A 14478-nucleotide genomic window follows, 5' to 3' on the forward strand; every position below is an offset into this window, starting at 1 on the left:
ATGAAGTCTCTTGTAAATGAGCGAGACCAGAAGGGCCGCTCGATACTGTGGCACGCAGCAAACACTGGCAACAAAAGACTGGTCCTTCAACTGGCGCAACTGACGGATCTGGAGCCTGAGATTCCAGATAATGATGGTGTATCTCCCCTGGACCAAGCTAGAAAAAGGGGGAGCATCGAGATAGTTTCGCTTCTGCAGAGCCTTGCTGCACGTGCTGGCTCATGGAGGTAATCCAGGCATGGCATACGATAGCCTAGTAATCGCAAATTTGAAATGTATTGATAAAAGGCTAGGTCTTTCAAGCCAAAAAAAATTTCAGCATTCTTTGTCTAGGAATATACTTGAGTAGGTTTTGCAAACAAAGGGTGTGTTTCTTGGGGGTGATCTATTTTTGAGATTTTTATAAGTAAGTGGAACGTATACATACTGAATCTCGTATACCTTGACGTCTTACCGGCGAAAGCCCCAATCGAGTGGTAGGTCAGAGGAAGCCATAGGCTGGGTCGCGAACCTAGATCGTACAGTTGGCGTTGAATGTTTGGATTGACCCTCCCAGCGATATGGTCCCGTATTCTCGTGGCCCATTCGTTCCATAAAGCCGATACATCAGAATGCAGCCATTGGACTCGGTCTTTGGAAATATTAGTCAGCGACGGCAACTAGAATTCCGCTGAAGAATAGTGCCAAGGCTAATTCTCTGGATGGAATATACAGTACTGCTCGCCCCTTGAATGGTTGATCTATACTGGTAGTGCTCAATCCAAGGGTCTCCAAGCCACCAGATTATACCTCAAAGAGAACGGGGCCACTACGAAGGGTGCAAAACGCGCATGGATACTTGACTCCTCTGAGGACGAGAATGGGGCTATGCTTGTAGTATATCAAAAACTTATATTGATTCTGGAAGAAGATTGAATTCGAGAGAAGAACTGGGATTCGTCTTGCCAGTGCCTCATGGCCATCAAATAGGGCATTATTCACGACGCAATGAATAGTCTCTTAATATCCGTGCCCAGATCACTGGTGCATCTTGTACTGCTCCAGCTCTCCCATTGCCTTTATTGTACTCATGATACAAGGTCCATGAATAATTGCGCAGACGTTCGAGTTCAGAAATGAGACTCCGTTCACGATTTTCAAGTAGCGAGACCTGCTCCTCAATTTCGCAATATAAAAGATAGAAGCGTGTTTTTGCTTGGTGTGGTCTTGGATTTTCAAGAAAAGCTATTCAGAATTAGTAGGAATATTTCTATTGTGCATAGTAGACTTACGGTAGCACCTGGAACGGCAACCAGCGGCGAGGGCCGTGGATGAGACATATCTGTCGGGGGTCATTTCGCAGGCTACTTTGCGGGTGTATGCCAATCGAGAGTCCGATGGGATATTATGGTAGTAGATATGACTGCACGTTGAATACTTATACCCTGGCTGAGGAGCAATGCCGTGATTCGGCATGCCTCCGATCTGATTCCCAGGATCTAAGTCGCGCTTCCTCGAGTCACGAGCCCGTTCCTAGAGCTGTGAAGGATCAAAAAGACGTATTTTCAAGATGAATGATGTGGAAGAAGCAGGGAAAATATAACTTTCTATTTATGTGCTATCATGATATTGTCCCCATCAGTATTGAGCAATGAGTGGCCCTCTTACGAAGTTAGACTGGGTGAAAACTACACTTTTGTATATGCCGAGACTAGAAATGCAGAAGCAGACTGCACTTATTCGGCCTATAGACATGCTACACATGTTCAAGTGTCAACCTAGCCAGTGAGAGGTATTAAATACGGTTATGAAGCAAGGGGTGTGGATTCCGCCACTCAACTCGCACGTTCAAGAATGCCAAGCCGAACCCCAGCCTCCGCTTGAGCACACACAATGCGGACTCTCTTCGAACGTCCGTTGAACTTACTGCACTCACCCTTCCAATTCACCGCTTTATTTATACTGCTTGTTATGGGCCTCCATATTTAAATGAATGTTTCCATGCAGCACCCTTTCAATGCTAGCTATGCATGTACTTGTCATTGTGGGAGATACAGTCGTGCGCTCAGAATCGCTGAGAATAGCCAAGAGGCTCACAATATATCGAACAGAAGGAAAGAAAATCCTCATTTCTATGGCATTTCCATTTCATTATCGGCTCTTGAAGATCCTGATTGTTTGATTCAGAGTTCGAAGGGACATATTTGTGAGTTTTGAATAACCTTCATTACCTGACGCACTCTCTTCCTAGCACTCTCAACGGCAGCTCATTAATTTTGATGTCTGCAGTAGCTGAAAATTGTGACACTGAAACACGTAGTCGAGGCTCTCTGAAGTGTTCTGCTTCATGTTCCTGATGCTTTCTTTTTGCTGCAAGGTATCGCTGATAGGGACATGACGATGCCGTGGCTAATGGCTTTCATTTAAAAAGGTCCACTCTCCCCTCATATGCCGATCTTCCAGGTCCATCGTGATTGAAGACCCCGCTGAGGATGAATGTGTCATCCATTTATGCGATCGCCGTTGGAGGTTGCTTTTTAGCTCTCTTCTTAATCCAGACCCGAACCACTATGATTGGCTGGATCGAGTCCTGCTCTGTTCTGATCTCTCGGCACCTCACACTTCCTGCTCTCATCCACAGGCATCGTATTTGGGGCCCCTGGTCCCGGATGAATGTTTTCATATACTCTGCCTACACTCTGGTCAATATCACTCTGGTTTTCTTCCATACACACTCCGTCGCCCAAGCTGGCCGCCGAGCTGGAGAGCTGGCTCTTATCAACCTTATTTTTCCCCTCTCGGCCACTCACCTCGGTTACCTTGCTGACCTTCTGGGTATCACCTGGCGTACTTGCTGCAAGATTCATCAGGTAACAGGTTGGATGTCTGTCGCTCTGCTGTGTTTTCACGTGGTTGCAGAATGCCAGAGCCGGGGATTCAGTTTTCCTCTTGGGGCATTACGTAACATATCTACCCTAATTGTAAGTTTCCTGGCCGGCGACGACTCTCACCTCCCCGTGGTGCCGGCTGGGAACCTGCGAATGCCTTGCCCGATGGCATTAGCAGAGCTGAGAAGAGTCACACCAGCCAGCACTGTCCGCTGGCTAGGGCTGCTGCTAGAGCGAGAGCTCAGGGGTCAGGGGGTCCTGACCCCACGCACAGGCGACAAGGGAACAATTTGAAAACCACCCGACACACGACTGCGAAACCGATCCTACAATCAGTGGACACTAGGGTCGTGGGATAGGACACCCTTGGGGTGCTCTCGGGCTGCTCTGTTGAAAGGAGGATATCGCTGGGTCAAAGATCACAGAAACGACGAAGTCAAAAACAAAACACGAACGATATGGCAGGATCCAGCATGCTTGAACCCACACAGAGAACGACGAGGTACTTTGGTTAGTAGGAGGGACAACACTGTGTTGCTTGGCTGTTCTGGGTACAGAGAGGATACAACTGGGCGAACTCCTGCGAGACACGGTCGGCCTTGCCAGAGAGATCTTGCAAGGTAGCGCGAAACGGATTTGACAATCTGCGGGGCGCAGCATATAATGGAAGCGACGGAAGGCTGGGTGGGCGGACTGCAGATACGACACTTTCTATATGGCTCGAGAGGACGGACGCGCGTGTCGGTCTACTGAGAGAATAGGATTCCGAAGATGGCCATCGAGGATGGAGTCTTTAGGGCGGCTATGGAAGTAGGCTTAAGGTGCAAACTTGCGGACCCGGCTGTGCCCCGCGAAGGATGCGGAAAAGGATCGAAGGGGACGTAAGGTGGAGGGTCTATGTAGGTAGACATGCTGCCACCTCTACAATGTATTATTAGGCTTGCTTAGCTAAGGAATACAAATCAGTACTTGGCAAGGGCAGCATCTAAGGGCCTGGAGGCCGCGATGGAGCTTCGACGGCTCCGAGGCCTCTCCCCAGCCACAGCACGGCAGCTCTTCACAGCGACCGTGGCTCCGGTAGTGGACTACGCGTCTAATGTCTGGATGCACGCATTCAAGAACAAGAACATCGGACCGATCAACCGAGTGCAAAGGGTAGGTGCACAAGCAATTGTGGGGACATTCCTCACAGTTGCGACCAGCATAGCGGAGGCCGAGGCCCACATTGCCACGGCACGACACCGATTCTGGAGACGAGCCGTGAAGATGTGGGCAGACATCCACACACTACCAGAGACCAATCCTCTTCGCAGAAACACAGATCGGATCCGGAAGTTCAGGAGATACCACCGCTCACCACTATATCAAGTAGCGGACGCGCTGAAAAACATCGACATGGAATCACTGGAAACCATCAACCCGTTTACACTGGCACCATGGGAAGCACGCGTGCGGACTGATGATGAGCCCATCTCAGAGGGGTCAACTATACCAGGCGGATCAATGCAGATCGCGCTCAGCAGCTCGGCGCGGAATGAACTGGTCGGGTTTGGAGTGGCGATCGAGAAACAACCACCCCGCTATCGCAAAGTGAGACTGAAGACCTTGTCCGTCATGTTGAGCGCGAGAACAGAGCAAAATCCATTTTCCGCGGAGCTGGCGGCGGTGGCGCATACACTGAAGACACTCGTGGGATTGAAAGACTTTAGGATCACGCTGATCACGAGCAACAAAGCGGCGGCTCTTACATTGAAGAACCCGCGACAACAGTCGGGTCAGGAATTTGTCTGCCAAAGCTACAAGCTGATGACCAGATTGCAGAGGCATAGAAATCAGATCAGCGTCCGGTGGGTCCCCACTAGCGAAGACAACAAACTACTAGGGATGGCGAAAGAGCACGCGAGAGCCGCGACGCAAGAAAATGCTATCTTGCAAGCACAGGTCCCCAAAATGAAATCGACGACTCTGAAGATTGCGCGTGCCCAAGCAATCCCCAGCAGGAAGCTACCTGAGAACATAGGAAGACATTCCAGACGAGTGGATACCGCACTTCCGGGGGAACACACGCGACAGCTGTATGACCGATTATCGTGGAAAGAAGCGAGCGTGTTGGCCCAGCTCCGCACGGGTATGGCAAGACTCAATGGATATCTCTTTCGAATCAATGCTGCCGAGACAGACCAATGTGTATGTGGAAAAGCAAGAGAGACGGTGGATCACTTTCTGTTTCGATGTCGGAAGTGGACCGCGCACCGGACGGAAATGCTGCAATGCACCCACACTCACCGAGGTAACATATCCTTCTTCTTGGGAGGGAAGTCACCCTCCGACGATCAAAAGTGGAAGCCGAATTTGGAAGCAGTGCGAGCCTCAATACGGTTCGCGATCGCTACGGGCCGGCTTGAAGCCACTTAACCTTGCCGACGAACGCAGATAGAACACCTTCCCCTACTAACCCCAACACCTTGTGACAGACGGTAGACGCGCTTCAACTGCCGAGGATAGGATGTTGAACACTTGAAGAAGCGCCTTCAAGCCAGTCTACCAACCAATACTAATCCACAGGACCCAGCTATGAGATTGGAAGTTAAGATGTCAGATTCGGAAAGAAACTCTGTATGGGCTCCAAGGAGACACGGCGTATACCCAAACATGCATGTACTGGTAGATTACTGATAGTTGCCCTTTCGGCTGAGCCGCCGGGCGTTAATGAATTGTGTGTGTGTGTGTATCTCATTCTGACCTAAGGTATGCCTGCTCTGGACCGGGCTGTCTAGAGCCCTCCGGAATATTTAGGGGGCGAGCGGCCGCAGTAGCTACCTTGAATGTGAAGAATACCGTGTCCTGCTCAGTTCGATGATATTCACGACCTTACTCTTTATTCCTCCTATTCAGACAGTCTGAGCAGCTTAAGAGCATCAGATTGCAACTGGTTCTCGAGAACCGATGGGGAAGGACTGTAGTTGGATCACGTTTCGTTGGGACTACCATAGTATCCAGTAGTTGGAGCGTATTGCGAGTTGTATTCCCGTAGTTCGGGCGCTTCGGGCTGTGAGATTAAATTATCGTAATTTGGGCTCTGTGTCATCTTGACATATTACGGTATTCCTTGACAGGTCTGTCAGCTTCTTAGAGGTACCAGCTTTCAATCGACAATGGCGACCAATGAAAATCGCAGTGAATAACAGTAGCCACAGAAACAAAAAGCATATTTGCCTACCAGATTTAGTTCTCTATGTAGACACTGCAGCCTTCTGTTAGATGTCAAAGGAGCGTAAGCGAAGGCTATCTTGAGACAAAGATAGGGATCTTGCCAGATTGTTAGGATTCCCCCTTTGTTTAGTCTCTTGGCATTGAAATATTCGATCAAATTCTAAGGCAAATTACGGTATTATAACAAAGGCCCATCTTTTGTTACCAGGTAAAACAATACAGCCTGACAGGGGCTCCTGCGGGAAAGGCTAAAATTAGACTAGCGTGTTTCAAGCTAGGCTCCGGGAATGAAAGTCTAAGAGTGTAGAGGTAAATCTGATTTCGAATATCACTGTAACCTGTATTCTGACTTATAAACAAGAGACTCTGTTGTGAGACGGGGATGTATGGATCAGTCCCACGCCCCACTATAGCTTCTATCTACTTGATGTTGTGTAGGTGTGATGCATTTTCTCCGATATGCGAGGTAGGTAACGAAGAACCCTGCGGTCTGTCTGCCTTTGGTGAGTTGCTGTTGTGGAGACTAACCGGCTCGTCACCGATGAGTTAAATGAAATTGCATGACCTCGTCACCTCGCCGTCGCAATAAAAGAGGGACGGACGGTGGTGAATGTTGATAATCGTCATCGATTATTGTCTGCGTTATCCTTACGACTGTTTAAACGATGAGAGCGGTTAGAAAATTGTTTTCACATTCTGGATCACCGGGCGCAAATGCAAGGTCTCTGAGAGCTGCTTTGAATCAATGATGAAATGTTGAGCCAGTGATCATTGAAGAGTATTTTATATTTGAGCCCTCACAATTCACAATCATCGTCTCATTGACATAGACCGAATGCCTGGCTGGATTGCTATAAATACCCGATCCCTCGCCGGCTGAACAGTCGTTCGCAAGCATTCCTTTGTCGCCCTGGGTGAAAGAACATCGAACGTAGCTCGTCTCTGCGGCTACTCTTTGGTATGGATTAACCTCCAAATCATGCAATGAATTGAGCTGACCTCATACATTGCAAAAGCTTAACCTTTCTCGATATCAGGTTTTCGAACAGTGAGTGTAGCTGCCCAGTCATTTGAAATCATGCTAACGCCAAAGATGCTTAATGTTAGTCCTGCCTCCGCTATTCCGCTGAGCACCCATTGAACGAACCTTTCAAGATTCTGAATGGTCCAAGTTGTGAGCACAGTGAGTTCCAAGTTGCCTTCATGAACTGCTTACTGCTTACTGCTTACTGATGATTGATGATTGATGATAAATTGATGTCATCCTTTATACAGTCCCTTGCAGCCGACAGCAATATCTGAGAATGTAAGTTGCAAATTTTGCAGCGATTCTGAAGGCAGATATCATGTGCTAACGACCCTCCATATAGGATGGCAAGCTTCATATTGCAAGTCACTCAATGAATCGTAATTTACGCTTGGGCTTTGCCCCTGCCCATTCCCAACGCCTGGTACTGCATTTTGATATCCGTGGGATTACTATCCGTTCGTGGCTCTCTGTTCCTCAGCAAAGATCGCTGATGACTCTTTTACACTAGACCTGACAACCTGACAGAGCTATGTTCCCCCTCCTCCTCGAAACTCAACCAGCTGCAACAATCTGATGGGCGAAGCCACTGTATTTTACTACGCTTGCGCCTTTGCTGTCTCTGAAGACGTGGTTGGCACGGCCACTTCACCTGGCTTATTAGCGGCCCATTTCAGAAAAGCTTGATACCCTCTGCTTCGCCATGCGATAAAATGTCAAGTATTTTCATTCCTCTTTTCGGCATTACCCTGTCCAAAAAAAAGTTGACACTCAATGTACTAGTTTTTGGCAATATTTCGACGGCTATAAATATCCTGCCCACGTCCAATCCGAAGGCTTGTCGGTAGCCATGAGCCAGCCTCACTGTTGACCGAGCGAGCCATCGGAGCATCTGCAACAACGAAGAAAAGCCAAGAATCGACCACAGAAAAGAACAACTATCTCCCCGAGGAACACAAATCGGCAATTCAAACGGGCTATTGGCAACAGTCTAAAGGCCAGATATTTCAATCCCTCATTGCAGCTGAGCAAGCGATGACAGCCCATGGCTTGGATCTATAATAGATCCCTCACCATGAGACCAGTCATTTTCCGGTCAGGCCGACGTTTGTCGCAAACAAAACACCATGGATCTCTTGTCTGGTGGTACGTTGCTCTGACATAGTTGAAGATTTGCCCAGAATCGTGCATTGGCAGGTACGGCTACATCCATTCCCCGTGAAACGAAGTGATCCCAGGCCCTCCACGTGTGACCAAGCTGAGCCTGCTGCCTCATCCCTGGTTTTTCTATACTGATTCCAGGCTGCATCACGGCAAGTCTACCCCACCCTCAGTCAACAAAAATCAGTTATACTTAATTATAGACACCATTTCCCAAATAATCAGTCGTTTCTGGACGCACCCAGCTAGACCAGCATTTTGAGCCCCACAAGTATCTTTCGTCCGATCAGACCGACACGAAGATTTGTTTAGAAGAATTAGGCTTTCTGTCGCTGTTATTCTGGTGGTTCGTTGCCGTTTCGATTGCCGGTAATGTATATACTAGGATTGGTCTGGGTATATATATCTTGCAGGTACTGTATCAACTCAGCATATAGCGACACTATGTCAAATATTGTACAGTACGGAATATCGCCAAAGCATACGCGATGAAGCTCGAGCCGAGAGAATTTCATAAAGCAGAGCGGCTTGAGTATGTACTACCATATCGAGTCTAATATTTACAAATCATTATTTCGCACTGTTTATCAACTTTTGCATTCGTGAAGGAACAAAGATCCCCACTCTGACGGCGATGAGTACCGTTGGCCACCACTTCACCGCCCCGGGAGTCACCCGCACATCAACAGAGGGACCCACTGGTCCGGCCTCGTTATCACCAGCTCTCACTCTCAAGTTTCACTCACCTTTGGCCCTCACTATCAACACACCGTCCATCACCGTCCATCACCGTCAATCACCGTTAATCACCTTCAATCACCTTCAACCTCCACCCGCATCTTCTCCCTCACCCGTGGTACCCTTAACACGCACCATCCTAGATGTCCACAACACTCGCGCCTCCCTACATCCGGACAATCCCGCTGCTACTGCCAGCCAGCAGAGACAAGCATTCATACAATGACAACTACTTTCGATTTCAATTAATGCCAAGAATGGTCAGGCTATCATACACCGCGACGCCAGCCGGTCCATGACTGGATGCTCTACTCCACGCTACGTGGAAGAAGATGCCTATCCTCGAATATCAGAGGGTGATCGAAGGCTAAAAAGCACACTGCGCTTATCGTGGCTACGCATGATGGAGTCTACAGTAGATTAAATCTTGAAGTGCGCATACACAAAGCCCCTCTAGAGGATTCTCGATTCTATTGATTCTTTGGAGTAGGTCTTGGCTTTTTCGAGGACTCCCCCGAATACTAGTCTCTGACACCACGAAGAGGTGCCTGCAATCGCCAGAGGATCAGGACGAGGACCGCGGCGCCACGGGTCGCCTAATGAGCGCAAATTTGATAACGCAGGGCTCAAGGCTGCATGGAAGCTCAAGATTATACAATCACAGGGCTCATCACTGCGAGGGAGAACTTGTTGACGCAGCACTCTCCTGCGGGTCTCCCTTGGTAACGCAGCGTCCCCCTGCGAGGCACACTTGATAACGTGGAGCCCGTCCCGCGAGGCACACTTGATAACGCAGAGCCCGTCCTGCGAGGCACACTTGTTGACGCGGAGCCCGTCCCGCGAGGCACACTTGATAACGCAGAGCCCGTCCCGCGAGGCACACTTGATAACGCAGAGCCCGTCCTGCGAGGCACACTTGATAACGCAGAGCCCGTCCTGCGAGGCACACTTGTTGACGCGGAGCCCGTCCCGCGAGGCACACTTGATAACGCAGAGCCCGTCCTGCGAGGCACACTTGATAACGTGGAGCCCGTCCCGCGAGGCACACTTGATAACGCAGAGCCCGTCCTGCGAGGCACACTTGTTGACGCGGAGCCCGTCCCGCGAGGCACACTTGATAACGCAGAGCCCGTCCCGCGAGGCACACTTGATAACGCAGAGCCCGTCCTGCGAGGCACACTTGATAACGCAGAGCCCGTCCTGCGAGGCACACTTGTTGACGCGGAGCCCGTCCCGCGAGGCACACTTGATAACGCAGAGCCCGTCCCGCGAGGCACACTTGATAACGCAGAGCCCGTCCTGCGAGGCACACTTGATAACGCAGAGCCCGTCCTGCGAGGCACACTTGTTGACGCGGAGCCCGTCCCGCGAGGCACACTTGATAACGCAGAGCCCGTCCTGCGAGGCACACTTGATAACGTGGAGCCCGTCCCGCGAGGCACACTTGATAACGCAGAGCCCGTCCTGCGAGGCACACTTGTTGACGCGGAGCCCGTCCCGCGAGGCACACTTGATAACGCAGAGCCCGTCCCGCGAGGCACACTTGATAACGCAGAGCCCGTCCTGCGAGGCACACTTGATAACGCAGAGCCCGTCCTGCGAGGCACACTTGTTGACGCGGAGCCCGTCCCGCGAGGCACACTTGATAACGCAGAGCCCGTCCTGCGAGGCACACTTGTTGACGCAGAGCCCGTCCTGCGAAGAGTACTTGGTAACGCAGATCTTACCTGTAAAAGACACTCGAAGGCTGCGAGGCCCGGAGTGTGAGGAGGAAAGTCCTGTTCTTCATTTTGACGGGAAAAGAGCGTCTTTTATGCCATTTCGGGTACGTTTTGCGACAGCGACCACTTGCGTACATTTTGCCGGACCCAGAGAATTTGACTTCATATTCGCACCGGGCGACCCTAATTTTGCAGGGTGTTGAGGCGGTTTATCAACGTTGAAATAAGAAATTTCAAGATTTTGGAGTGGAGAGCGGGTGGGGTGGCTGGATCCACCTGGAGCCGTGGTCGGCATGATGCGATGCGTGACAAATCATTTCCCTCATCAATGTTTGCTGAGATACCTTTCTCCTTCGAGCGATCACGTGAAATTGGCCGAAGTTCACGTCGGGAATTGTGGGGGCGCTAGCTGTGCATAGTCTAGCGAGAATTGATATCTTGTGGAAAGGCGTTGGAGCTGAAGTGGTTCCAAGCTTGTTGGGTATCTTGAAGCATTCGTGGCGGAATGAGTCAAGCTTCGAGTCAGCGCGTGGTATGCTTTCTATGCAACTCTTTTGCTGGATTCAGTACTGTATGACCAATCCATTCCATCTGGCGTCCAGAAGGAAGAAGTATCGGAGAGATTGGAATATGTTATGTCGTCAAGCTGGTGATTTAATTTTTCAACGCGCCTGCAAATCATATCATTTCAACACTTCTCAGCAGTCACGGGTGGTACTGTATGTCGATGACGGTTGAAATCATTCAACGTTATAGCCCAGAGTCGCGTTCCATCGTACCGTGTTTAGCTTAATTCCACAAAACTAATATCCATGGATCATGAAAACTTTACAATCAAGTCCGTTGGTTGAACTTTATTGCAGACATTATATAATCTTCCTCACCCTCTTGCCCCCCCCTGATTCTTAATAGTATTTCCACCCATCTCTCGGGCCTTTGAGAACGAAGGAAAAAAATGCCTTTGACAGACACTCTTGACCGAAATCTTGATCATCAGCCTCGCGAACATATGGAGCAGGCCCTGAAAATACTGAAAGACCTCCAAAATCGGCGTCCATGCAACAAGGTCATCTCATCGAAACGCGTCCGCGAACCAAAGGCAGTCGATGGCTCGAAATGCGGCGAGTGTCAACATATGAATTATGCATCCGCGCAGTAAGCAAACATCTCCAATCATGCGTCCTGTTCTGATTATCTCTAACTAATACTTTTCAGACATGCCAGCCCACTCAAGTAAGTGCGCTTTGGATCGTCCCCTGTTAGGCGAGCTTCAAACTGACAGCACCATGCAGAGGACCAGACAGAAACGCTACTAAGCGTCTCCTGCGGAGAAATCTCGCAGTTGATGTTGAAATGCTGAAAGAGGAAATGGAGCACATGAAAGGGATGCTTGCTTCCCACGAATCACTTTTGACTCAGCAATTTAAAAAAAAGCGGGTTTCTTCGCAGATGAACGCTAGTCAATAAATCAGGTACATACTCATGCCGAGCAAGTCTATGTAGATTCTCTTCGGTGGTTACTGGTTGCGTACCTGGGTGTTTTGGTGAACGCCCGGGTCAAAATGTACCGCAGGAAACAAACTAAATCCCGAATAGTGCTACTGTACAGTAGTGTATGGCTGCGAAAGAATTGCTTGCGTCGGCACGTTCCATTCGATATGAATCACATCCTTTGTTGAAGGGCACATGTAACCTAACGAATCTGGTAAAGGATCGGTATTTGAGGGTTCCAGTATATGCCTAGTGCTGTAGCTCAGATGTATGAATATTGTTCTTCTAAAGGGAAAATGAGGCTACGTTTAGCGAGAAGACAAAGATGATTTCTAATAATGTTAGTTCTTTGCATACATACTTCGGGATTCCGACAAAGTGGCTTCTGTTCTTCTGTTCAATACCACTGCTCTCCTTCCTTATTCGAAATCTGCCAGGAAGTAAAAGAGAAGCTTTATATAGTGATCACATAGGGTTGCGAGAGATTTAGAGATGGCAAGTCTAAAATACTCAATTTAAGGGGTGATTCAAACTTCCATGTGTCAGCATCCTATGCCGTGAAAAATTCTTGGTCTGAAGGTCCATGGAAAGGAAATTTAATGAGCTGTGGTTGATCATATTCGTGACTGAAGGATTGCTTTCACCGACACTCTCCCTTCGACAAAAACTAAGTTCTTTTGTTCAGAGGTACTGTACATGTAACGTACCTAATCTGGACAATTACCGACCCACAGGGTGCTATTATATGTGGAGTAAAGTGAAACTCAATCTATGCCAGATCCCCGAGGTTGACATTGGGACTCAAGCCCGAGGCCAAAGATTGGGCGTGTTGGTAAAACCTTGTTCCCCTTCACTCCCTTACAACCTTTTCCCGCTTATATCCCGAAGTCTTCTCATTGAGAACAGAAAGCTTGCAACCTATCAAAAAAGAGAGAGCTATGATTAAGCGATCCTCATACCAGATGATGATCCGAATTGCCGCTTTCCAAAAAGTACCCCACCCATTCCCCGGTAAGGGGGGGTCCTGTTTCCAAATTTACTCCTTGGCAGTCCCCTCTTATAAAACTAAGCTCGTATGTTAATGTATGTCCAAATGAGTATATCTATTAGGCACACAAGCAAAGATTCCGCGATTCCTGATATCAAATAGATCCTGCCGCCGTACAGCCACAGCAATTGTGTTGAACTTGCAAACCAAAGCTGCCCTGATAAATATCTTTACCAAGTATACTATCGCTTTGAATTCACCCTCAATTCCGCCATCCAGTTGTCACTCTCGGTGAAGAAGCAGCCCACTGGTTCCACAGACACGGTGTACATAGTCCCAAAGCCAGGACCTAGACTGGGGTTCTTGCGGTTGAGGATCATGCGGAACTGGTGTAGTGTAAACTATGACAGATCAAATTAGCAAGAAGAGCCAACAAAGGAAATGGCTGCGTACCAGAATGTGACTTTTCCATGGCGAAACTGTTCTCCGAAGTGGTGGACTCTGGTGAGGGAATTCTCTGAAGCCACTGGTCGATATTTTGAGCCTTGGTATCTGTGAACGCTGGGAATTTCTTCCTGGCACCCCCAAGCCGTCGAATACGTTTCTGACGTTTTGGAATTGAGCGCTGCCTAGATACCTTGGCACGGTTGAGACGGCGTTTTCGAAGAATGTGATATTTCTTCCCCCGTAGTGATTCGACTGTTCGGCTAGTCCCATATTGCTCATTATAAGCGGCAGCACGAGCGTCCCAAGACAGAGCTCGGTTTGCATGCAGCCAAGGGAGAAGATTATCCTCCTCCCATTCTGACCAGCCTAGCGAGCTGTGCTGAGACATCTTAAGAAAAAAAAGGAGCGGTGGTGAATGAAAATATGACTTGTGAGACTTCTGCAGGAATTTGCAACGCACAGAAAGTGGGCGTGGTGAGCTTTAAACTTTGGCACCTGAAATAATTGTCGCGAGATGACAGTTTCTAGAGGCAACCCTACCCAAAATACTTGACTGATTCCTGGGAATCACTGGTTATGCCTGGAAATTGCCGGTGATGTGATAATCCAATGTAACCATTGAGAAACATGGCCAGACTGAGGCGATCCGTGGTTCTGTTCTACTACCGTGAATCCTCATTTATTTACGGCATTTTTGATGTTATCCAACGATGCTCAACTAAAAGGCATGATTTGTTTCCCGAAAAGCTCACCGAAAAAGCGAATGCAACATGTTGAGAGCTTGAAAAAATGTCTTTGGATCACACAAAGCCATTCTTCGCTCAT

The 14478-nt window shown here is 48.9% G+C and overlaps 4 protein-coding genes across 4 annotated transcripts; 2 read left to right on the top strand and 2 right to left on the bottom strand.

The window, feature by feature from the left end:
- Positions 1–1017: 1017 nt before the first annotated feature.
- Positions 1018–1319, bottom strand: N7533_006500 (uncharacterized protein; the record flags this gene model as incomplete). Its single annotated transcript, XM_057103150.1, has 2 exons — positions 1018–1224; positions 1272–1319. 2 exons carry the CDS (start codon positions 1317–1319, stop codon positions 1018–1020), a joined length of 255 nt encoding a protein of 84 aa, XP_056958107.1.
- A 1230-nt stretch (positions 1320–2549) lies between these two features.
- On the top strand, positions 2550–3161 carry N7533_006501 (uncharacterized protein; the record flags this gene model as incomplete). The annotated part of the gene is made up of 1 exon (XM_057103151.1): positions 2550–3161. The coding sequence occupies one exon, from the start codon at positions 2550–2552 to the stop codon at positions 3159–3161; it is 612 nt and encodes a 203-aa protein (XP_056958108.1).
- An 8521-nt stretch (positions 3162–11682) lies between these two features.
- On the top strand, positions 11683–12194 carry N7533_006502 (uncharacterized protein; the record flags this gene model as incomplete). Its single annotated transcript, XM_057103152.1, has 2 exons — positions 11683–11882; positions 12020–12194. The coding sequence occupies 2 exons, from the start codon at positions 11683–11685 to the stop codon at positions 12192–12194; spliced, it is 375 nt and encodes a 124-aa protein (XP_056958109.1).
- Positions 12195–13488: 1294 nt separating this feature from the next.
- On the bottom strand, positions 13489–14041 carry N7533_006503 (uncharacterized protein; the record flags this gene model as incomplete). The annotated part of the gene is made up of 2 exons (XM_057103153.1): positions 13489–13607; positions 13660–14041. 2 exons carry the CDS (start codon positions 14039–14041, stop codon positions 13489–13491), a joined length of 501 nt encoding a protein of 166 aa, XP_056958110.1.
- Between the last annotated feature and the right edge of the window lie 437 nt (positions 14042–14478).

This window comes from Penicillium manginii (assembly GCF_028828005.1).
Source record: "Penicillium manginii strain IBT 31320 chromosome Unknown utg000005l:1.0-5665137.0:1.0-5668048.0, whole genome shotgun sequence".
Classification (NCBI taxonomy): Eukaryota; Fungi; Ascomycota; class Eurotiomycetes; order Eurotiales; family Aspergillaceae; genus Penicillium; species Penicillium manginii.